At 46.5% G+C, this 23,188-nt stretch overlaps 1 protein-coding gene across 2 annotated transcripts in view; it reads left to right on the plus strand.

The window, feature by feature from the left end:
• Positions 1 to 23,188, plus strand: part of ST8SIA2 (ST8 alpha-N-acetyl-neuraminide alpha-2,8-sialyltransferase 2) — a 75,598-nt gene that overhangs the window by 34,219 nt on the left and 18,191 nt on the right. Inside the window, exons 2-5 of one of the 2 annotated variants that reach the window (XM_025391975.1) lie at positions 2,725 to 2,787; positions 6,907 to 7,035; positions 10,990 to 11,247; positions 17,270 to 17,563. In XM_025391975.1, the coding sequence (XP_025247760.1) occupies positions 2,725 to 2,787; positions 6,907 to 7,035; positions 10,990 to 11,247; positions 17,270 to 17,563 (744 nt within the window). The remainder of the gene's footprint in view (positions 1 to 2,724; positions 2,788 to 6,906; positions 7,036 to 10,989; positions 11,248 to 17,269; positions 17,564 to 23,188) is intronic. The other variant, XM_025391976.1, reaches the window with a different exon arrangement.

The following is a 23,188-nucleotide window of genomic DNA, read 5'->3' on the forward strand; positions in this document are numbered from 1 at the left end:
CCAAGAGCATGGAGACTATATATATCTAGCTTGGCCAAAGCCTGAAATATAATATTACTCAAAATATTTTTGTTTAATGAATAAGAAAATAAATTATTTAGGTATGTTGCTATCCTCATCCAGAGCCACCTTAGATTTCATGACAGAAACTGGGTTTGGTTAGTTGAGGTTTGCTTTTAGTATAAGCCAAATTTTGGATTTTTATAAGTTAAATCTGTTGACTTTTTTTTTTTTTTTTTGGTAATTTCTTCTCATTCTTCTAAATTTACAAAGTCCCTCCCGTACACTCCTCAGCCCTCATCAAAGATTTGATGAATATCCTCTTCTCTGTTCTTACTAGTTTCTCGTGGGTTTCCTTCTTTAAATATTCAACTGTTTTGGCCAGGATGGCTGGGTGCAGTAGCTCACACCTGTAATGCCAGCACTTTGGGAGGCCGAGGTGGGGAGATCATCTGAAGCTGAGAGTTTGAGACCAGCCTGGCCAACATGGCAAAACCCTGTCTCTACTAAAAATACAAAAATTACCTGCGCATGGTGGCAGGTGCCTGTAATCCCAGCTATTTGGGGGACTGAGGCACAAGAATCACTTGAACCCGGGGGGCAGAGGTTGCAGTGACCCCAGATCACGCCACTGCACTCCAGCCTGGGCGACGAAGGTAGACTCGGTCTCAGAAAAAAAAAAAAAAAATTAACTTTCATTCTATCTTTCTCAGAGGGTGGTGCAGGTATCCATGGTACTCCTTGTGATAATGTAAGATGATTTTAGGAATTCTATTGATAAATATTCTTGTGGTAATGGTTGTGTAGGGTTTTTGTTAATAACTTTGTAATCAAGACATCAAACCTGTATTTCACAGACGATATTGCTTAGGGTAAGGGTAAGTTTTTAAAGATGGGTCCGTTTTAAAATTTAAGTGGATAATAGTGGATAATAGTGCGTGCAGTTGATAAATATGAAAAACTGGTGATAGGGATCTGAAAATTACTAAAGTTTGGGAAACATTTGTTAAATCCATTTTTTTCTGTCTAGAGTAAGGTAACACTCAACTGTTTTTCTCCCAACTCACTACCAGATCATTAACCAACCATTCCAAACCATTTATTGAATTACTGTGCTTGACTTAATGTCTGGCCTAGCAAGTCTCCCCTCCCCACAAGGAGTTCTAGGGTCCAGCTGGGGGCATGCGAGCAGACAGTGACCCATGGGCCATAGCACATCCAGCAGTGCCCTTGGGACCTGACCCAGATGAATGCGGGTTACAGGACCGGAGCTGACCCGACATTCCCAGACCCCAACGTGGAAGTACAAGAATGCTGTTATCCCAAGGAGATATTTCCAAGGGGAAATGAGGAGGGACAAAGATAAATATTAGGCATCAAATTAAAATGAGAAGACCCAATGATACTCTTTGTAATTGAGAAATAGATTTGTAGTGATGATATTTGGAACCTTAAGTAAAGGAGAACTAAAGTGAGAAACTGGGTAGGTCATCATACCCTTTCTGGTTGATGGTTGTCTGGTTATCTGCCTATGAAATGGGTGAATATAGCCTGTTGCCAAATAATGTGGAAAAGACAATTTATCTGGAAAAGACATGTACATATAAGCATGCACACACGTGTGTGCACACACAATGTGATATATACAAGTATGCGAATCCTAAGGAAATCAGATACAAAACTCCAGACTTAAAACCAGTGTGTGGATAGGTACTAACTCCCCCTGCAGTGTTCTCATTTAATGACAAGGTTTCCTTTCAATACATAGCTTCCCCAGTGATTTTAATTATTTCTTTGGAGTCCGCCAACACCTTGACTGAAAGGCTAAATGGAACTTTAAAAATGAGAAAAGCACCCAGTACCTCCCCAAACCGCATACCCTGTCATTTTTTAAATTAATAAAAATAATGAATCTCACATACAACTTTTCTAAAACATGCAGGGCAAAAAGTGGGGAGTTCTCAAGGCACATGTATTTATCTATTCCCCACGCCTAATGTGTCAGTGAAGTGGGATGAAACCATGTGGCCAGACAGAATGGGATTTGGCAGAACTGAATAGAGAGTAGGGCTGGAAAGGGCCTTAGAGTGCTTTTACTTCAAAAGCCTATCCTACAGAGGAAAAAACAAGGTATCTCATGACCCACATACACCCTTCTCACTTCCTAGCAGAGTGACACCACTTAATACTATTTCGTTTGCCACCAAAGAGCAAATTGCGATCACTTTTGAATGGAGGCACTATTGAGTTAACCTTGCTGCCTCTGTTGAATTTCTGGAGTCTCAAAGTTGGAGAGAATGCAATGGACAACAGCTTACTACATGTGAGTGAAAGCAAGAGAAGACAGCCAGTGGGTGCTGAGTCATGCTAGAGCAGATGCTGAGTCATGTTGAATCTTGCTATACTGTGGGATTCACTAGGGGAGACTAATCCCCCGGGAGTTTATTTGCTGTCTTAAATGCAGGTCTCAAATGAGAACCTGGGTACTAATTGGAAGAATATTCAAGTGGGGAGGGAGGCAGGGGAGGATCCAGGAGGTCCACACCCTATAAAATGTTTGGGCTGTGTCTGGGGCCAGGACTTTGCCCATTCTGGAGAGTCCAGAATGAGGTCTCTTCCTCCCTCTGTAGTTTTCCTGGTGGGCTGTGGGATCTCCTGGCAATTGAAGAGGGCTTTGCAAAGATGCGCTGGGTTTATAAATAATGCATTTCCTTTGTCTTGCAGGAATTCGGGAGGCAGAGGTACAATCAGATCAGCTGTGAACAGCTTACATAGCAAATCTAATAGGTTTGTAAATTAGATTTTGTGTTCATTTGTTTTTGCTGTAAGGCAGCTATTAATCTGCTTCTCTTCTTTGCTGGATGGTGCCCTTCTTACTTAGCAAATAGATCTGTTTCGTTTCACTTTGGCTTTGCATTTCCCTAATCACTTTTGGGGGGAGCTGTCAATGGAAGATCACATGAAATGGCCCAAGGTCTAGAGGCTGCAGAGATGGAAAATGCAGATGGGTAAGAGTCACTTTCTGGAAAAGAGCCCACCCACTTTGCAATGCCTAGGACGCCAATGAGCTTACTCAAACTTGCATGTTTGCTAAGCAATGGAGACCCTGAAGGGAACCAGGATTTTCACTCAATTTCATTGCGGTAAATGGTTTGTCCAGGAGGTTAAGATGGAAAATAAAGCATTCAGAAACTTTGCTGAGACCTCTTAAAATATTTAGGGAGTCAACACAGTAATGTTAACCCCGATTATTGAACGTATGCTCCAAATTCTGAGTGTTTCTACTTCATGTAATGGTGCAGAACAGTCATTGCCAGGGGACAGCTGGATGCAGGAGAGCACGCAAAGCCAGGATTGCCCCTGGCTGTGGCTGCGCCATGCATCTGAGTCCCCATTCTCCATCAATGACACGTGCCCCATAGCTATGACCTGTAGTCTTATAAGCCTGAGCTTAAGGAGCAGTGGAAGGAAGTGCCGAGTTATATGATGTAAACAAAGGCTACTCCACAAAATCAGGGGCTCGTTTTGCTTTCTAAATATCTTATTTTGGTCATTGTAGGAATAAGAGGTCCATATGATGCAGAGGATAGTCTATTATTTGCCCTTCCATATTTTTTTAGATCTCTTTTCTGTATGAGACCTGTGAAGTACATCTGTCCCTGACCCTGCATGACTGACTCGAGAAACTGTTCCCTCTTTCCCTGACATCATTGCTTCTAGCTCTCTAATTACCTCTTAGCCACCTTGGAGCTATCAATGAAGCCTGTGTTATGCCAGGTGAAATGCAAATATGACAGAAAGAAAGAAGGCCATGTGCTCCTAAGTCCCTCTCTGTTCTATTAGGAAATGATGGCCCTGTTTTGGAGAAAGAAGATCCTGCCCCTGAAGCCCAAGTCCTCGTGGTAGCTTGAGGGGCCACAGTCTCATATTAATCAAGTATGAGAAGTGGAAAAAACAGCCCTGGGATCCAGGCAGCCCTAGCTTCACCCCTGGTGTCTGTTAGCCAGGGCCTTAGGCAAGCGATTTTACCCCTCTGAGCCTTGGCTCACCCATTTAATTAGAATAATACTGCAGTGTCTTTGAGGAGTGTTTCAGGATTAGAACCACCAAATATAAGGATCTATCTAGCCCAGCACCTGATATGTTAAAGGTAGTTATTTGATGCTTGTTACTACCACTGTGGATATATCTGTGGCATCATAGGAAGGTCACTGGGGGTGAAGTTCAGGAGTTGGGAGGTGAAGCAACTTAAGCCTGAGATGTACCTCTAGTGTCATTTTGGAAATGGGGGAAGGGACTGGAAACAGAAGGACATATTCATTGAAGAGGAATACCTCAACTCACCAATCCAGCATGTTTGTGCAGCACAGAGCGTGTAAAACCTGTGAACCGAGGTGGACCCTGGAGTTATTTAATCCATCCCCTTTATTTTACAGATAAGAAGGCTGGAAATCTGAAGTGACTTTTCCAAGTCCACCAAGGTAGACTGCAACTGAGCCAGGGTTAAAATCCCTTAAGACCATAACGGGCTATGCAGGATGCCATCCAAATTCACCCTGGAAGGTGGAGAGAGAAACGAAATTTTACCATTATCCACACCAGCATTTATCTCTCTCCCTTTCCAACCTTTACCATCTTGTGTCCTGGAGAAGTCTGGAAACCTTTCCTGGAGGTTTCCTAGCAGGTGCCCTCTCCAAGTATCCATAATAGAATTCCTCTGCAGCTCCTTCTTTCCTGAGAGCCTGGTGCCATCCAGTGTGCCCCAGTCTCTGAGAAGCATCGCCCTAGACTGAACCCACTTTAAGCCATGAGATGCCAGGGCCCAATCACTGATTTCTGATGAGCACATCAGCTAGCCTCTTAGGACGATAACTCCTCATCACCAACATTAAAGCATTTCTGTTGTGCATGCCTACGCACTTACCTACTGAGGTAGGCTTCAACGAAGCTTGGGCAAAGCCGCTAATTCTGTGTCCCTGAGGTCAGTGCCCCTGCCTGTGGTCTGCATAGAAGTTGGTGGTACCAAAAGGATGCAGCAATGCCAGCTCCTGCTAGAGCCTCATGAGGTGGCAGCCAGTGGATCATGCCAGAAACATTGGTGCTCCTTTGAAAATTCCAGAACCTCACGAGATGGATATCTGTCTCTTCTACACCCTGTTTCTATAAATGGGCAATCTGTGGCTCAGAGAGGTAAAATGATTGACCCACAGTCACACAGTTTATGAAATCTTTCCACTGTACCCTCTGTTTCTTGCATGAAAACAGTAAAAATTCCAAAGGGTTAGGTCTTGTGTACCCTCTCAGAAGCTCCCTTAAGTCTGCATACTAGGAAGAGTTCCTCTGCCTTACTCAAAACTCATCAATTCTCTATCCTCTGCAAAGTTACAGATATTTGAGTTCGAGACAAGTGATATCAGCCAGGAGTCAGAAATACTGAGGAATGGAGGTGGGTAGGTGAAGGGAACATGTGAGACAACATGCACCCCTAAACGAATTCCTTCTCTACCTACAAAAGTCAAAGTAGGTCCAGGCATGGTGGCTCATGCCTGTAATCCCAGCACTTTGGGAGGCTGAGGCAGGCAAATCTCCTAAGGTCAGGAGTTCGAGACCAGCCTGGACAACAGGGTGAAACCCCATCTCTACTGAAATACAAAACTTAGCCAGGTGTGGTGGCATTCACCTGTAATCCCAGCTACTCAGGAGGCTGAGGCAGGAGAACTGCTTGAGCCTGGGTGGGGGAGGTTGCAGTGAGCTGAGATCGTGCCGCTGCACTCCAGCCTGGGCGATAGAGTGAGACTCTGTCTCCAAAAAAAAAAAAAGGAGAGCGTCGGGTTTAGAACTCATTAACAGGATTTCATCTTTTTTTAACTTGGCTGTTTCAAGATAAATGGAGAGGACATAGATGTTTGGTTTGAACTCTTTAAAGCTTCAGAATTTGTCATCACAAATCCACTTATTCTAACTGGGAGAATCTGCTGTCAGCACAGACAAAAAGAACTTTGGATGTGACCCACATACATCTGTGTGCATCCGGCAGCAAGCCGGCTGACTCTTACACTGCCTTCAAAGATAGAATTGTAACCTAGTTTATAGAAACCTACTAGCATAGATTTCAAGCCTCTGAATTCAAACCAGTCCTATAATACCTGGTGTTCCTGAGTCAGATGGAAAGGGGGTGTTTACCCAGAATCATGATCCACCCAGGGAATATGAAGCCAGCCAGTTCTTTCATTCACCTGAGGCTCCCCCAGGATCGATTTCAACCTAAATTCAACAATATTTATTTACTGGGCACCCGCTATGTGAGACCACTAGGGAATATAAAATGAATGCTGGAGATCCCTTGCTTACAGTCTCCTGTGAGGGACAGACACAGCACAGATGACTGTGTAACAAGGTCCATGTTTCAAGGAGTATCTCAGAGTTACCCTCAAGAGAGTGATGGGCCGCCAGGGAGGAGGGGGAAGCCACAGGCTACAATTACATTGTCCTGGTATGAGTTCTTGTTTTCTCTTTAAGTTTGGAAGCCCTTGATTTGATACTTTGTGGTTCATATACCTGCTCCTTGTAGAGTTTCTTATCAATAGCTTGAATAAGAAATATTACTCTTCTGACAGAGACTGCCAGGTTTTACCAGGAAAAAAAAAATCACTGGGGGCGGAGGAAGAAAAATAGGTTTATCACCCTCCTTCCTGTCTCCAAGAATGTATGTAGGTTATACCTGAGGGACAGAGTTTGTGCATTACTGGAAGATAAATAGACTTCCTTCTCTTCTCAGGTAATAACTGCAATTTTGCTCTTCTGGAGAAGTTTACATTCAAGCCCGTGCAAAAACAAAACTATTAGACTTGTCATCGGCTTGCTAACACATCATGTCTACCCTCTTCCTTTTTTTTCTCCTTCCAGAGCTGAAGTTGTAATAAACGGCTCCTCATCACCAGCTGTTGTTGACAGAAGTAATGAAAGCATCAAGCACAACATCCAGCCAGCCTCATCCAAATGGAGACATAACCAGACACTCTCTCTGAGGATCAGGTACTGGTAATTACCTACAGGACAAGAAGTAGACTTGGTCTTCAGCACACACTGGCAAATTGCCGCTCTTCATCGTCTAAAGAAGTCAGGATAGAAGTAAAATGTTTACCTCCCACTGAGGCAGGTTTCATCTGTAAGTGATCAATTGGAAATAAAAACCCCAGACAAGCCTAGTGGCCCAGCCTGTGCATTTGGTGACTGGGGCCAGGCGGTGGCAGGAACACCCGCAGAGGTCCTGGACTGAGAAGCAGCAAACCTTGAGTCTCGGGTCAGCAGCAGAGGGAGCCTGGGCAGTGGAAGCCACAGGTGGCTGCTTCTTCCCAGGCATAAAGAGTCCTTACTTGTTGGGGCCTGCCTGGGATTCACATCCCCTTTCAGTGACAGTCCTCCAGTTTGTTCTTGGAAAGTTGCTCCCTCCCTCAGCCTTTGTGGCTTGCATAGGCTGCTCCTCCCCCGCAAGATGAAAAGGAAAACCTAGAGCCATAGGGGCATCCGGAGAACCCAGGAACTGACAGGACACCTGACAAGAAAGCAGAGGTCTGTTTAGCCAGAGAGCAGCTCTCGCCCTGATCTATTTCAGAGCACTGCAGGCGTCACGAGGTAGTGGCAATGGGGAACCATAGAGAAGGAATTACAACTTCAGCATTTTGGACACTTAGTTTAGATGTAGCCATGATTGACCCAGCAAATATTTGTAAGTATAATCCAACTATTTAGTTCCAGGCATCATGCTGGGGCCCCGGGGGTGCTCACATGAATCAGACATGCTAGGTGGGGACACGAATATAAGCAAAGACAAGACAACGTGGTATGACATACACATTAGGTGGTGCTGCATCTTACATATATAGAGATGGAAATAAAGAGGCCATGCTGAGCAAAGAGTCATTCATTTTGTAAAAAGACTAAGAGGACTGGTCAGGAAAGGCTGGCCAGGAGCAGTGGGTTTTGAAGGGTAATTAGAAGTTCACCAAGCTGCTTCCCACAGGCAGAGTCTGTGATCTGGTGCTTGTGAACAGTGCTGCAGGAGCAGGAAGCAGGGGGCAGGGAATAGGAGGGTGAGGTTGGGATGGTAGCCAGGACCAGATGGGGAAGGCCTTGATGACCATCCCAGGCCATACTATTGGGAGAGAGGAGAGCAGCCACCAGCAATGGCGCCACGCAGAGCAGGGAGTTGCCCCTGCCACAAGGCTCACTATCAAAATGGAAACGCCCCTGCACCCTAGTTCTTGAAGCTTGGTTTTGGGACCTGTGCAGGGCTGGGGAGTTGAAAGGCATGAGCTCTGGGGACCTGGCAGCTGAGAAATCATCTGAAGTAGCTGACTCCCTGCCACCCTGCACTCCTTACTCAGCGCCTCTTCAGAGGCCTCCTGGTGGCTCTCCATCCCCCTCATAAAGCCCTAAACAGGTGCCCCCTTTGATCAGGGGCACCGTGGAGTCAGCAACCCCAACTGCATTGGTTCCCTAGGGCTGCTATAACAAATTACCACCGACACGGTGGCCTAAAACAACAGAAATTTATGCTTGCACCGCTCTGGATGCCAGAATTCTGAGCACCCCCTTGCAGGCTGCAAGGGAGAACCCATTCTCTTGCCCTTTCCAGCCTCTGGTGGCCGCAGAACTTCAACCCCTGCCTCCATCTTCATGTGGCCCTCTCCTCTGTGCCTCTGTCTTCTTCTGTCTCCTGTAAGGACACCTGTCATTGAATTTAGAGCCCACCTGGGTAATCCAGGATAATCTCATCTCCAGATCCTTAAGTTAATTACATCCGCAAAGATGCTCTTTTGAAATGTGGTCACATTCACAGGTTCCAGGGGTTAGGAGGTGGACATATATTTTAGAGGGGTCACCATTCTCCCCACTACACCACCGTGAATGAAATCCTCCTGCCAGTATGAGCTACCCATGGTCCCCAATGTCCCTTTCTCCAACCATTGGGTAGAGAAATAGCTCCCCGACCCCTTGTGAAGACAAGACTGTGTCCTTCATAAAGACCCTGCAAACACAGTCCCCTCAGCAACAACATACCTTCACCCAGAGGGAAAAAGAATTTCCTCCAGCTTCAATTAATCGCCAAGAGTATTCATAATAAAAGATTCTGCAAGTGATTTGGAATGATGTTTAATAATTGATGGTAATTTCTCATAATTAGTTAGAAATTAATTCACTCACAGAGGTGTTTATTTATGGGCTTTCTAGGGGCTCTCTTTGTTTTTAAATACCTTGGGGTAAGTAATTGCAAAGGTTTCAGCAATTTCCCAACTATATTAGTTTGTCAAGTCATATAATCCTTGGTAAAGCACAGTAAATAAAAACAATGCCTCTGTTTTCCATCAACAGATACGAATTATTCTGCAAGGGTGGTTTCCCCTACATGATAGCAAGAGATGCAGGTCATTAATAAGGAAAGATAATGGATGAGAAGCATCAAGCTTACCAAGCGTTCTAGCTGCCCCCTGACTTCCCCAGAGGCGCTTGAACCTGGACACACATTAAAGTCACCTGGGGAGCTTTTGAGAGCAATGCTGAGAACTGGCTCAGAATCAAGATTTCTCACATGTAAGCCTGGAGATTTGAAGTATTTAAAGGTTCCCCAAGTGACTGAATGTGCAGCCTGCTGGAATGTACCACAGGTTGTGAACATCTCAAATCCAGCAGGCTTTCAGGCCTCAGTGTTACTATCTGTGAGATGGGACAGCCATCCTGCAGCGTTTCACATTTGCAAAGGGCATGAAAAATTCTGCACCTCCAGGACTCTGAAAACAAAGAACAGCATCTTTGTATCTGTTCTAGATAGGAATTTGCAGCAGAATATGAAATTAATTTCAGCTTATCTAGGTACCCAATTTCTTTCTCTTTATGACTGGAATCATTTCTAAAAATCTCGGGTGATTTAAACGGTTCCTTAAGTAAAACCCCCAGCTAGGATTCTCAGGCTCCTTAGGGGAAGGCTGTGTGTTTCAGGTGAAGCTTTTTTGGCAAGTCCAAGAGGACACCCATCCCTTTCCTGACCCCACTCAATCTTTTCTTTGTGCTTTGCTAGATGATTCAATTCGAGAACTTTCTCTAAATCAAAGCTACCCTAGAGTCTAGAGGGCTGTCCTTTGCTCTGAAACAACACAAAGGAGCCCTTCTCTGTGGGACCAGGAAGGGGTCCATATTTATGATTCCCCCCCCACCCATAAACACTAGATAGCAACTAGAGGGGGGCAGCAAGCGGACATGCTCCAGCTTGCAGGATGGCAGGCCATCCTCTCAGTGTCTCAGAGGCGGAAAATGTCCATACACGTCACAGTATCCATCCCCCCAGAAAGCTCCTTTGCCCAGAGAAAGCTTCCGTGGAAGAAAATGGGCCAGTAAGGAGTGAGAGGCACCTGTCATCTGGCTTTCTGCTCCTAGACTTTAGTATCCTTTTCTCAAAATCTAGGAAGTGTGGGAGCACAAGAGAAACTTAGATTTTGTACCTAACTGTTCATTTTCATCCCTGTCACAGGGTGGCCCTAAATCCCCCTAAGAGAGTGAGGGTAATGTAAGGTCACCAAATGTCTGGGTGTGCCCCAGACTGAGGGGCTTTCAGGGACATGGGACTTTCAGTGCCTAGGCCAGGCAGTCCTGGGGAAACTGGGGTGATGGGCCACCCTTCCTTCTGGGGCCCGCTTGAGGAGCTCACCTCCAGTCCTAATGGAGTGATTTCCCCAAGCAGTTTTCACCTCGCAAAGGAAGAGGGTGTAACCCTGGCAACCCCCGTATTGGCCACCACCGTAGTTGCTTCTGGGCCACTTCTGGCCGTCCCTGCCTGGAACCCGTTCTCAAGGGCATCTGAACTCTCAGCATACTCTGTGTGTTGGCTGGGCTGCAGCCACCCTGCAGGGCGACCCCGGATAGGAAAAGCTGGGCAGGCAAAGGGCAGCTGGCACCATGGAGACTTTCCTCACGCATGTTTGCTTTTCACAGGAAGCAAATTTTAAAGTTCTTGGATGCTGAAAAGGACATTTCTGTCCTAAAGGGAACCCTGAAGCCTGGAGACATTATTCATTACATCTTCGATCGAGACAGCACCATGAATGTGTCTCAGAACCTCTACGAGCTCCTCCCCAGGACTTCGCCACTGAAGAACAAGCACTTTGGAACTTGTGCCATCGTGGGCAACTCTGGGGTCTTGCTAAACAGCGGCTGTGGGCAGGAGATTGACGCCCACAGCTTCGTCATCAGGTAACACGCCCCAGCAGGCACTCTGGGGCCCGAGTGGTGGGCACGCTGTGTTTCAGTGGAGCATTGCCAGTTGTCCCAAGAGACTGAAACGAGGCCTTGACAGAGTTAGCCCCTACTCTCAACCATGACTGCTCATCAGAATCATCTGGGGAGCTTCACCTCCAATGTCCAGAATGTACCTCATACCAATTAAATCAATGGAGGAGAGGGGAAGACAGGCGTGGCAGGGGTGCGGGCAACCCGGGGAGCACAGGTCATTCTGATTTACAGCCAAAGTTGAGAATCACTGATCCACAGCAGAGGTGGGCAGATGCTGGCCCGCAGCCTACTTTTGTAAATAAAGTTTAGTTGGAACGCAGCCACGCCACCCATTTTCATATCATTGGTGGCTGCTGTCTCACTACAAAGAGAGTGGAGTCACTGGGCACGGTTAAGTCATTGGGTGGAATTGCAGAGTCACAACAGAGAGATCATATCACCTGCAAAGCAGAAAATGTTATTCTCTGGCCCTTTACAGAAAAAGTTTGCTGATCCCCTGAGGTAGAGCCTGGTACAAAAGGTTGGTAAGAAAATCTCCTGGGCTAGCTAGTTGTTGGTTCAACTTTGCAAAACTCTTGTAAGTGTCTTGGCAGGGGGTGCCCTACTAGTGACTTTATTACCCTGTTCTCAAAATCTGGGAAGTGCGGGAGTAACAGAGAAACTTGGATTTTGTACCTGACCATTATTTTCTCGAAAATATCTGCTCTCATTTTCCAATTGCCTGGGACATTTGCACACGAGGTTGCCCTTGGCCCTGACACCTGACCCCCAACCCACTACAGTCATGGAAACAAGGCTTTGCTGTCTCTCGGACAAAATTAGGGCATGCAGGGCCTCGAGTTTCATTCCAGCCGGCTCCCCAGCCCTGGCAGAACTGCATACATTCTCATGTTTCTGTGGGGACCAACTCGAGGCAAAGACAGCCTTGTCCTGGGGCTTTGGGAAGCCACCTTATCGTAGAGTTCCCTAAACCTTGGGACATGGGAAGAAACCGTGTCTTTACTCTTGCATCCGCTGGGACTGAAATGCTACTGCAGCCCGGCAGCCAGAGTTTTGTCATCCTCTGCCAGGTCCATCTGGCCCTGGCACATCCAACAGCTCAGTCCCTGCTTTTCAGAGCCCATTAGTCTAAAGACTAGTGGAGGGAGGGTGAGGGGAGGGGAAAGGAAGAAGGAAGTGTGGCAGGTCTGTCTGATTGGAAGTCAGAGAAGGAGTGACGGTTGGGCGTTAAAGGTGAGGGTGTGGGGGCCAAGGCCTCCTCCCAGGGGGTCGGATCCCCTCCAGGAGTGCCCAGCAGTATCCGGTGGGGGGCTTTCTGACCTAATGCCATACACGTAAGCCATGCCTCTTCCATTGTCACAAGTCATGAGTCCCCACAGTGAGCTTCACACAGCCCATGAAGTCCTGACCCAGGAATTTTTAGAGGCAGATTTTGGCCACAGTTTCCTTTTGGAACCCTTTCACATAGTCAGCAGTGTGCAGTTCAAAGCTGGGCCTTGGCTTTGCTACCCATTTGTCACATGACTTGGGGTGTATCTCTCTGCCTTTCTGGGCCTCAGTTTTATCATCTGTAAAACGGGCTGGGTGGACTGGCTGGCCTTGAGGTTCTTTCATTATGAATACGGTCTGTGCTCTAGCCCAGTGCTTCTCAGACTTTACCATGCATAGGAGTCTCCTGGGCTTATGGACATGCAGAGTTTTGGGGTCTAGGGTGGGGCCGGCAACTCAGCATTTCTAACAAGCACCCCAGGGGACGCCACCGCTGGTGCGTGACTGCGCGTGGAGAGGCGCAGCCGGGGTGTGCTCTGCCTCACTCCTGGGAGTCATGTCCACACCCATCCACACATACTTGGAAAATATGGATCAAAAATGCCAAGGAGCAAGCTACTTCAAAAAGTGCAGTTGTTCTTTGTCCTTTAGGCCTATGTCCATGGCTCTGAAACTCCCACGGGTCTCTGGGGTGGACCTGAGGGGTGTTTTAGGACAAGATTTTGCAGCCCTACTGTGTACAGACTAACGTTTGACATCAGGGATACGGTACCCAGTAGTGGCACTAGCTCCTCCACCCCGCTGGGACTGTTCCTCTGGGTTCTTCCCATCTAGGAGTTTATTCCATGCCCTGCACTTGGAAATATGCTACAGGCCAAAGCCCCACACTAACAATAAAGAGAGCGTGATGTTGCAAGCATTAAATGAGATGGCATATGGGAATATGCCTGGGATGGTGTCTCCCACACAACAGGGACACTAAGTGTTAATTTCCTGGGGACTCTGTCTCCACTCCACCCACCTCACCCCCAAGTGGTGAGCTCCTCCAGAGCAGAGTGGCTGTGTCCATCTCCGGGCCTCCTGTCCAAGGCTGTGCCAGGCCAGAGGAGGGCCTCCGTGTGGCTTTGCTAGAATGGCAGACACTGTGAAACTCCTGATAGAGGTTTCTGTCTCTGCCAGTCCACATCTTCAATCCGTTCACCCTGCCTCTTCTGTGGGAGAAACGCACAGACACGCAAGACCTCACCCCCTCTCAGAAAACTCTGTGTGGGGAAGACAAGCTTGTAAGTCCTGGGGGGACACATGGCACACAAAATGCAATGATCTTGCAAAACCTAGTGCCTCCTAGGGAGTTCAAGGCAGGCTTCCGGCAGAAGCAGCATTGGAGTGTGAGTTGCCTTTGACCAGTGAAAATGGTGAGGAGGAGGAAACAGCATGAAGAGAGGCATGGAAGCAAGAAGGCAGATGCATGGATCGGGCAGGGCACTGCTCAAGCAAGCATCAGCTGCACAAAGTGCTGCTGGCAATGGGTGGGAAGCTGGTCCCAGGAGAGCCCCATGATCCTGCAATGCCAGGCTAAGGACACTGTGTCTATCTGGGATCCTGTGTGCAGAGTATAAGCTCCCAGATGTTTGGGGATCAGAACTTCAATGGGCACACACACAAACACATGCACACACACGCACGCACGCACTTCTTCCATAAGGAGAATCTGATGAACAAATGCTCTTCCATGGATAAACCACATTATCATGATTGTTATCCCTTACTATTTGTTGGCCACTTGGAATGTACCAGGTGCTATTCCATGCACTTCATGTTTATTAACCTATTTAATTCTCACAACTACTGTGTATGGAGTGCTCTGTTTTTATCCTGGCTTTGCAGTGAGGAAATTGAGGCAGAGAGAGGCAAGTGCCACACAGCTAGTGAGGGCTGGAGCCAGGCTGTGGACCGGGTAGTTGGCTTCCAGAGCCTGCCCAAGCTGCCTGTCTCACCCTGCAGAGTACTCCTCAATGTGTACCTGTGGGTGTGGTGGTTTCTGGAAGGGAGTGACTCCTCTCCTGCCTGGATCCAAGCCAATCCAGAAGTCACTTTGGGAGGCCTGGCCTACTGTTGGACAAAAGAGAGCCTAGATCAGATTGAACCCCTTCCTAACGCCTCCTTCTCGCCTAAATGAAGCAATTCACCTCTGGTGGGGAAGGAAGATGTCTAGACAGTCCACTTAGGGCAGAGCTCCCCCACCCCAGCATCCTCACTGAGGCATAGTCATTGGAAAAGCTTGGACTTCACAGCCCCTCCCTGCCTCCCTCTTCTTGTGCCTCTGCAGGTAAGGTATGGAGCCCCTACTGTGAGCCGAGTCCTATACTGAATGAGGGCTGGGGCCTGCCTGCAAGGAGCACACAGCCCCTGTTCCCATTGCCCACAACATCTTCCAGGAGGTGGCATTCCAGACTGGCCAACATTGTAGTTGGGAGTGTGTTTCCTGCTTCACCCTTCTGGGCCACCTTGTGAGCCGCCAGGGTTAGGTGCCACATCCCCTTCATTCTCCTTGCCTCTGTCACAGCCCCTACTGCCCCATGGTTGCTTCCAGTCCATCTGAACTGCATGGAGTCCACTTGGCCCTGCTCTCAGGACCTGGAGCTTGGCCTAGAATTGGCCCCAGACCCTCAGGAAAGCCTTGGAAGCCTGGCTCGGCCAGGTTTCAAGGCAATAGGAGTAACTGAGACCTGGGCAGCCCCACACTGACTGATGTACTACAGTGACACCTCAGTCTCTGAGGCCTGTGGCAAGGGCTCCTGAAGGGGAATTGACCCAGGGCAATCCTATCCCTTTACAGTGTTTAGTCACAGTCAAAGATAGCAAGACCTAGGGGCAGGGATGGGAAGAGGGAATATTTTAGGGCGTTCAGTCCGAAATCACAAACAGGCTCTTTGAGTCGAATATACCTGAGTTTGACTCCTGGTGGTTCGCTTTCCAGCTCCAGGCCTTTGAGCAAGTTAATTCTCACACACTGAGCCTCCATTTCCTCACTTGTAACAGGATGGTGATTAAAACTGGGTCACAATAAAATCAGTTGACCTATGTTAAAGGACCGGTCAGTGCCTGGCACACACCAGGGGCTCAAAAAATAGGAGTTTTCTTTCTGATTAACCCACTTTTTCTCCCCAGTTGTTGAAAAAGGGAAGTCCTTGCTTAAAGGGAGGGATAAATGGTGCGTTCCTGGATTTCTTCATTTGATGATGACTTGCGATCCCTTGTCTTCATGTCTCCAGCCTCTATTTTTACACTCTTAACTGGATTTCTCAGACTTCTTTTCACTGGTCAAAGGGCTTTTCCACCATTAAATCCTCTGTGCCAGACAGCAGCCAGACCTCCCCTGCAGTGCCCTCTGCTGCCATCCCAGTCCCAGGCACAGGCAGGAAACCCAGGTATGCACACCCAGGCTGGGTCTCCCATAAGGAAGTCGTCAGGTTAAATAGCAGAGGCTGCCCACCCAAGCAGCCTGACTTGTCAACATGAGTTTGCAGTGGCCTCTTAGTTTGCCCTCCAGTACCCAACTCCATCCCCTCCAATCCATACTGCAACTTCATCTCATTGCTTTCTAATTGTGGCCAAAATTTCTAAACCGTCCCTGTCACTCTCCTGCTCCAGAACCCTCAGTGGCTCCCTATTGCCCTCAGAACCAAGTCCCTGGCACACAAGTCCTTTGATACCTCACTCTGCTTGCCTGCCAAACCCCATCTCCTCCACACAATATACTCCAGTCAGACCAAATCACTTGCCTTTCCCTAAACACCCATGTTGTTTCCCACCTCTCTGCCCTTGGATACCTTTCTTGTGCCCACAGTGCTATAGCGTGGTATTCCTAAACTGCTTGGCTATAACACTGCCTGAAGAGGAAGGTCTTGTGAAAAATCGGTATCAATGCTTAGGCTCACCTGCTGAATCAGAATCGCCAGGTGAGGAACTGGGGAATCTGTATTTTTAATGAGTGCCTGGGGTGATTCTTCTGACTTGGCAAACTGGAGAACCACCTTTTCATGTACCTTGTCCACTAATAGACTTCTGCTTCGTGGTCACCACCTCAGGGAAGTCCACCTGACACTCCTCCTTCCCATAAAAATGATGACAACAGTTAGCATTTATCAAGCTCTTACTATATCCAGTAGTGTTCTAAGTACTGAGCGTGTAGCAATTCTTTTAATCCTTGGGAGGGATGCTGTTGTGATCTCTATCATAGCTAAAGTAATGGATGGTCTCAGGAATCACAGAGAGGTTGAGCAAGTTTCCCAGAATCACACAGGTAGAAAGTGTCAAAGCGAGTTTAGAGCCTGGAAGTCTGCCTTCGGATCCCTCACTCTGTCACCTAATGGGCCAGGTCACTCTTGGCAACAGCGTCATCATCTTGTGGACTGAGGACTGGCTTACTTGTTTCTTTCTTCCTCTCCTAGATCCTGAACTCCAGAAGACAGGCATTTACGTCCACAGGGTCTAGCAAAGTTCTGGGTATATGGTATGAGCTCAGTAAACATTTGTGGCAGAAAAAGGAGGAGAAAGGATGACGGGAGGGGCCTGTGAGTGTGGAGAGATGCCCTGGGTCTTTGTTTGAGGATGAAAAAGAAGCAAGGAGAGGCAAAGGATGGGATCAAGTTAAATAGAAGAAGGGGTCCCAGCTTTCCCAAAAGGATCATGTTGCCTTTTTCTCCGTCAGGTGCAACCTGGCCCCAGTACAGGAATACGCCCGGGATGTGGGGCTCAAGACAGACCTGGTAACCATGAACCCCTCGGTCATCCAGCGGGCCTTTGAGGACTTGGTCAACGCCACATGGCGGGAGAAGCTGCTGCAGCGGCTGCACAGCCTCAATGGCAGCATCCTGTGGATCCCTGCCTTCATGGCCCGAGGCGGCAAGGAGCGTGTTGAGTGGGTCAACGAGCTTATCCTGAAGCATCATGTCAATGTGCGCACTGCATACCCCTCGCTGCGCCTGCTGCACGCTGTTCGTGGGTGAGTGGCCTCCCTACAGGCCAGTAGGACCGTCACTAAGTGTGGGGGATTCTTGGTAGGCAGTATCCCTTTCCTAGGTGCATTTCCACCGCAGCTCCACCACACACTTGCTGGATGGCCTCAGCAAGTCACCTGGCCTTTCTGAGCCTCCATTCCTTGAGAGATGAGGGGGTTTGGCAAGTGAGTTTCATCTGGCATTTTGACCAATGGGTAGTGCCTGCCTAGAGAGCTGAGTTGAGAATGATCCTGGGGGTGGGGCTGTCTCGAGGCTCAGTGGGAACAGATGCCATGAACATGGGAAGAGAGATGGTGGCTGGCAAGTCACATACCATCCCAGGTGTGTGATTTTCAAGAAAATCAGGATCAGATGCACTTGACTTCAAGTAATTCACCTTAATCTCTTTAAGCTTTAGTTGCCTCTTCAGTGAAATATGAGTGGGAATGGTAACATTGGAGGATGTGAAGACTAAATGAGATAATGGATGTGAAATGCCTAGTATATTTCGGTAGAAACACTTAATGTTATCATCAGTCATCGCCATCTTTATGTCTCAGTGCAATATTTTCTAACTCTGCAGAGCACATCTTGTTGATTGGGCTGAGATCTTCAAAGGAGCGTCTCCTAGGATGTTTTTGTCCACACGCTCTTCTCTCTAAGATGGAAGGGAACTTTACCTAGGCAATATGAAAGAGACAGGGAGAGTTAAAGCAATGGAATGCACTCTCTTTAAGAAGAGTTTTGATGTAACTAATTAGCTAAGGATTCTCCTGGTTAGGCCTGGATCTCTAATTCCAGGAAAGAGATTCCAAGACTTAAGGAAAACAAATAGGAAATATTGAGGAGGGTCTGAACTATTCATATCAAGAAGTCCATGTCAACCTGGATGGTATTCTTAAACAGCCCCAGCCAAACAAGTAGTAGTTCCCAATCTCCTCCTTGTTTCCTCCCATTCATGTGACCTGGCATAGATCTCCCTGGCACTTGGATCAGTAAATTCGCTAGGAATTTACTAGTGCCCATTAGAGCAGCCACAAGAAAAATAGTTTAATATTAATCATTAATTCACTCTCTTCCAGTTTTCTGTTGCAGTAAAAATCATCTCATGACTTAATGGCTTAAAAAAACAACAGCAACATTCATTTTATATTGTTTACAATTTCTATTGGCTAAGAATCTGAGAAGGGCTCACCCGGATGGTTCTTAGGTCAGGTGCAGTCAGATTGGCTAGAAGTAAAACAGTGGGGGGCTGAAGCAGCTGGGGTTAACCATGCGTCTCTCTCCCTCTCTTTATGTTATATTAGGGTTTCTCTAAATGATCTCTCTGCATGGGCTAAATTGGGCTTCCTCATAGCATGGTAGCCTTAGAGTAGTCAGACGTGTACATGGTGGCCCAGGCTCTAGCACAAGTGGCCCAGAGACCAAGGCAGAAGCTGCATCACATTTTAAGACCACATAGTGTCACTTCTATTATCATCTACTAGCCATCTAGTCATTAAATTAGCTTAGAATCAAGGGAAATAGACATAGACCCTGCCTCTCAATGGGAAAGTGCCAATTTGTAGATGCGTTTTAAAACCTACACACATTCATTCCGCCTATATTTATTGAGTGCTTACTATGTGCCAGGCTCTGTTCTAGACACTAAGATATGGTAGTGAATAAAATAAAGTCCCAGATCTCATTAACAATTATGTTTTCTTATAGGGAAAGATAAATTACAGGTAAACAAATAAATAAGATACTTTTAAATAGTGCTATCAGGAAAGTCTTCTCTGGAAAGAAGTTGGTTTGAGCTAAGTCTCAAGGGATGAAACAGCACCAGCCATGTGCAGATCTGGGGTAGGAACCTTCCAGGTGGAGGGAACCTTAAGTGCAAAGGCCTTGAGGTGGGAGGGTGTGCTCAAGGTTTAACCAAGAGACAAATGTGGTTGAAACAGAGTGAACAAGGAGAAAGGGGAGGAGATGATGTTAGTGAGAGAGATAGGAACTAGAATGCACATATGTTTGTGGGCCATGGTAAAGAGTTTGGATTTGATTCTAAGTTTGAGGGGCAGTGAAGGAGGTGAGGCAGAAGATCTGAGTTGTATCTTAAAAGATCCCTCCAGCAAGAATGAAAGCTGGAATATTTGTTGGGAAGCTGTTGCAATAGCTCTGGCAAGAAATAATGATGGCTTAGACTAGGATTATGGCGTGGGATAGCTAAGAGTTGGTCAGATTTGCTATAAAATTTGGAGGTAAAGGCAGCAGGATTTACTGGTGGATTCTATTTAAGGACCATAATGGGGGAGAGAAAGAGAAAAATCCAGGATGACTCTTAGAATTAGAGTTTGAGCAAACAAGCCCAAGCAAACAAGCTTAATATGGCAGTGCCATATTCTGTGATAGAAGAGCTTAGAAAAGCCCACACATGTTTGGGGGCATTGCGGAAGGAAGTTCTTTCTTGAGCATATGAAGTATGAGATGCCTGTTACAAATATATACCCTACCACACTCCTGACCTCCCAGCTTGGGGTCAGGCCCTATACCCAATTGCCCATCCAACCATATGGCAGATCAGCAGGGACATGAGAGCGCCCAGTGTACAGACTCCCCACTGACTGAGGGGCATTAGGATGCTCTTCACTGGGGCCTTAGCATAACTCAGTGTGACCTTGGGAAGCCTTCTGAGCCACCCACAAAGGATTCTTGTCCTCATGAAGGTGACTGTGGTCACCCAAGCCTGTGACCAACACTGGCATCATTAAGATGGGTATCAACGGGGAAAACCCGTTGCCCCCAAGAAAGCCCTAGAGAGACATTCAATAAGGAGCAGCCACATGTGTGTCTGATGGAGCCAGAATGATACCTATATGGACACGGAGCTCAACGGGGCTACATAATTTATCCTGGAGGTTGGCCTGTCAGGACCATCTTTTCACTTCATCCCTGTCAGAGTAGGTCTGCAGTGGCAACCCTCTTCTCATGAACTGTTTAAATATTAAATATTGTTTCTTCCTAGAAGGAGGAAACTCTTGAGATGGTCCTGAAGTCCTTGGGGATAAGAGGAGAAACACTGCCTTTTGTTAAGGAGAGAAAAAGTCCCTTGAATGGGGAATGGGCAACCACCTGGAAGAAACTGATGCAGCCAGAGCTATTTCCAGCTATAATTGACTCACTTTTATCTGTCAAAATAGCATTAAGCACCAGTAATAAACCCTTTAAACAAACAGGCTGTTCATCCTGAGACTGCAGCATCTTCAGTTGCAGGAGCCCCCAGGAGGAAATACTGCAGGAGAGATGGGTGAGGTTAGCCTCTGCTTTTAGTAGGGGGAAAAGAAGGGGAGAAGGGGGTTTGGAATGGATTTCTGCCAATGATCCTCTCCCTCCGTGGGGCCATTGGACCTTGTAGGGTGCTGGGTCTAATAGGACACCAATGAAAAGGTAGGAAGCATGTGTTCTTAGCCCTTGCCTTGGTGGGACTTTACCTGGTGTTCACTGCAAGTGGAAGAATGGGCTGGGGAGGGATGCAGTACAAAGTCACACAAGAAAAGACCAAGGGATTGTAGAGAGGAAGGTTGAGGAGGAATCCGGCCAAGAGGCACTGTGGCCTAGCATCAAAACCATTGGCTTTGGCAGTAGCGATACCTCCAAAAGGTCCAGACCCCAGCTCCATGACTGGCTTGGTTGTATCACCTGCCTTCCCCCTTCCCCCAGAGCCCCACAGGGTATACATGTAATCAATCAATCATGGCTACTGTGATTGTGGCAGCTGCCACCTGCCACTTGGAGAGCTACAATGTGGGAAAGACATAAGACTTGTCCTATGGACTCAAGAGTTCCAGGGACTTTCCTCCTTGTGAGAAGGAAAGTGCAATAGGCTGAATTTAAGACAGGACTCTGTAGTAGTCAGAGCAGTGGACTAAGTCAAACCAGCCACTCATGAGTTCTTTACCTTGAAGTCCCAATAATGGACTGCAGTTTGCAAAATAATCTTTTTTGCTATGTTAAGATGTGTTGCCCAATAAACCCCCTGTCTATAGGGTATATGGGGGAGGTATGAATAAACTTTTATTGTGATAAAATATACATAACATAAAATTTACTATTTTAATGATTTTTTTTCCTTTTCAACTTTTATTTTATATTCAGGGGGTACCTCTGCAAGTTTGTTACCTGGGTATATTAAATGATGCTGAGGTCTGTGATACAAATGATCCCACCACCCAGGTACTAAGCTTAGTACCCAACAGTTTTTCAACCCTTTCCCCATTCCCTTCTTCTCCAGTGTCTATTGTTGCCATCTTTATGTCCATGAATACCCAATGTTTAGCTCCCACTTATAAGTGAGAACATGTGGCATCTGGTTTTCTATTCCTGTGTTAATTCACTTAGGATTACGGCCTCTAGTTATTAGATCATCGGGGAGGGTTTCTTGTGAATGGGTATTGTTAATATGGTGTGTATGTACCACATTTTTTTTTATCCAATCCACTATTGCTGGGCACCTAGGTTGATTCCATGTCCTTGCTATTATGAATAGTGCTGCTATGAACATGCCAGTGCATGTGTCTTTTGGTAGAATGATTTGTTTTCTTTTGGATACTTATCCAGTAATGGGATTGCTGGGTGGAATGGTAGTTCTTCTTTCTTTGCAAAATCTCCAAACCGCTTTTCACAGTGGCTGAACTAATTTACAGTCCCACCAGCAATATATAAGCATGCTCTTTCTCCACATCCTCACCAACATCTGTTGTTTTTTGACGTTTTAATAGTAGCCATTCTGACTGGTATAACATGGTATCTCATTGTGGTTTTGGTTTGCATTTCTCTGATGATTCACAATGAGCAGCATTTTTTCAGGTATTTCTTAGCCACTTATTTGTCTTCTTTTGAGAATTGGCTGTTCATGTCTTTTGCCGATTTTTTAATGGGGTTGTTTTATGCTTGTTGAGTTGTTTAAGTTCCCTATAGATTCTGGATATTAGACCTTTGTCAGATGCATAGTTTGTGAATATTTTCTTCTGTTCTGTAGGTTGTCTGCATTTAAAGCATTGTTAATTATACATTTCACTTAGAAGAAATTCGCTCTTAGAAGAAAACTTACAAGAAATTTTTCATCACCTTGTGTTTGCCAATGGTCTTTTAAGTATGACACCAAAAGTACAGGCAATGAAAGAAAAGAATAGATAAATTGGACTACCTAGACATGTAAAACATTTGTGTGTCAAAGGACAGTGTATCAACACAGCTCATATAATTAGAGAAAAGATTTACAAATACTATACCTGATAAGGGATTAACATCCAGGATATGTGAAGAACTCTTACAACTCAACAACAGAAAATCCAAATAACTCAATTTGAAAATGGGCAAAAGACTTGGAATAGACATTTCTCCAAAGAAAATATTCAAATGGCCAATAAGTACAGGGCAAGATGCTCCACTGATCATAAGGGAAATACAAATTAAGTACATAAATGTATTAGTACATTCTCACACTGCTGTAAAGAAATACCTGAGACTGGGTAATCTGTAAAGAAAAGAGGTTTAATTGGCTCACAGTTCTGTAGGCTCTCCAGGAATCATAGTGGCTTTGGCTTCTGGGGAGATCTTAGGAAGCTTCCAGTTCTGACAGAAGGCAAAGG

The sequence above is a fragment of the Theropithecus gelada genome, chromosome 7b (assembly GCF_003255815.1).
Source record: "Theropithecus gelada isolate Dixy chromosome 7b, Tgel_1.0, whole genome shotgun sequence".
Taxonomy (NCBI): domain Eukaryota; kingdom Metazoa; phylum Chordata; class Mammalia; order Primates; family Cercopithecidae; genus Theropithecus; species Theropithecus gelada.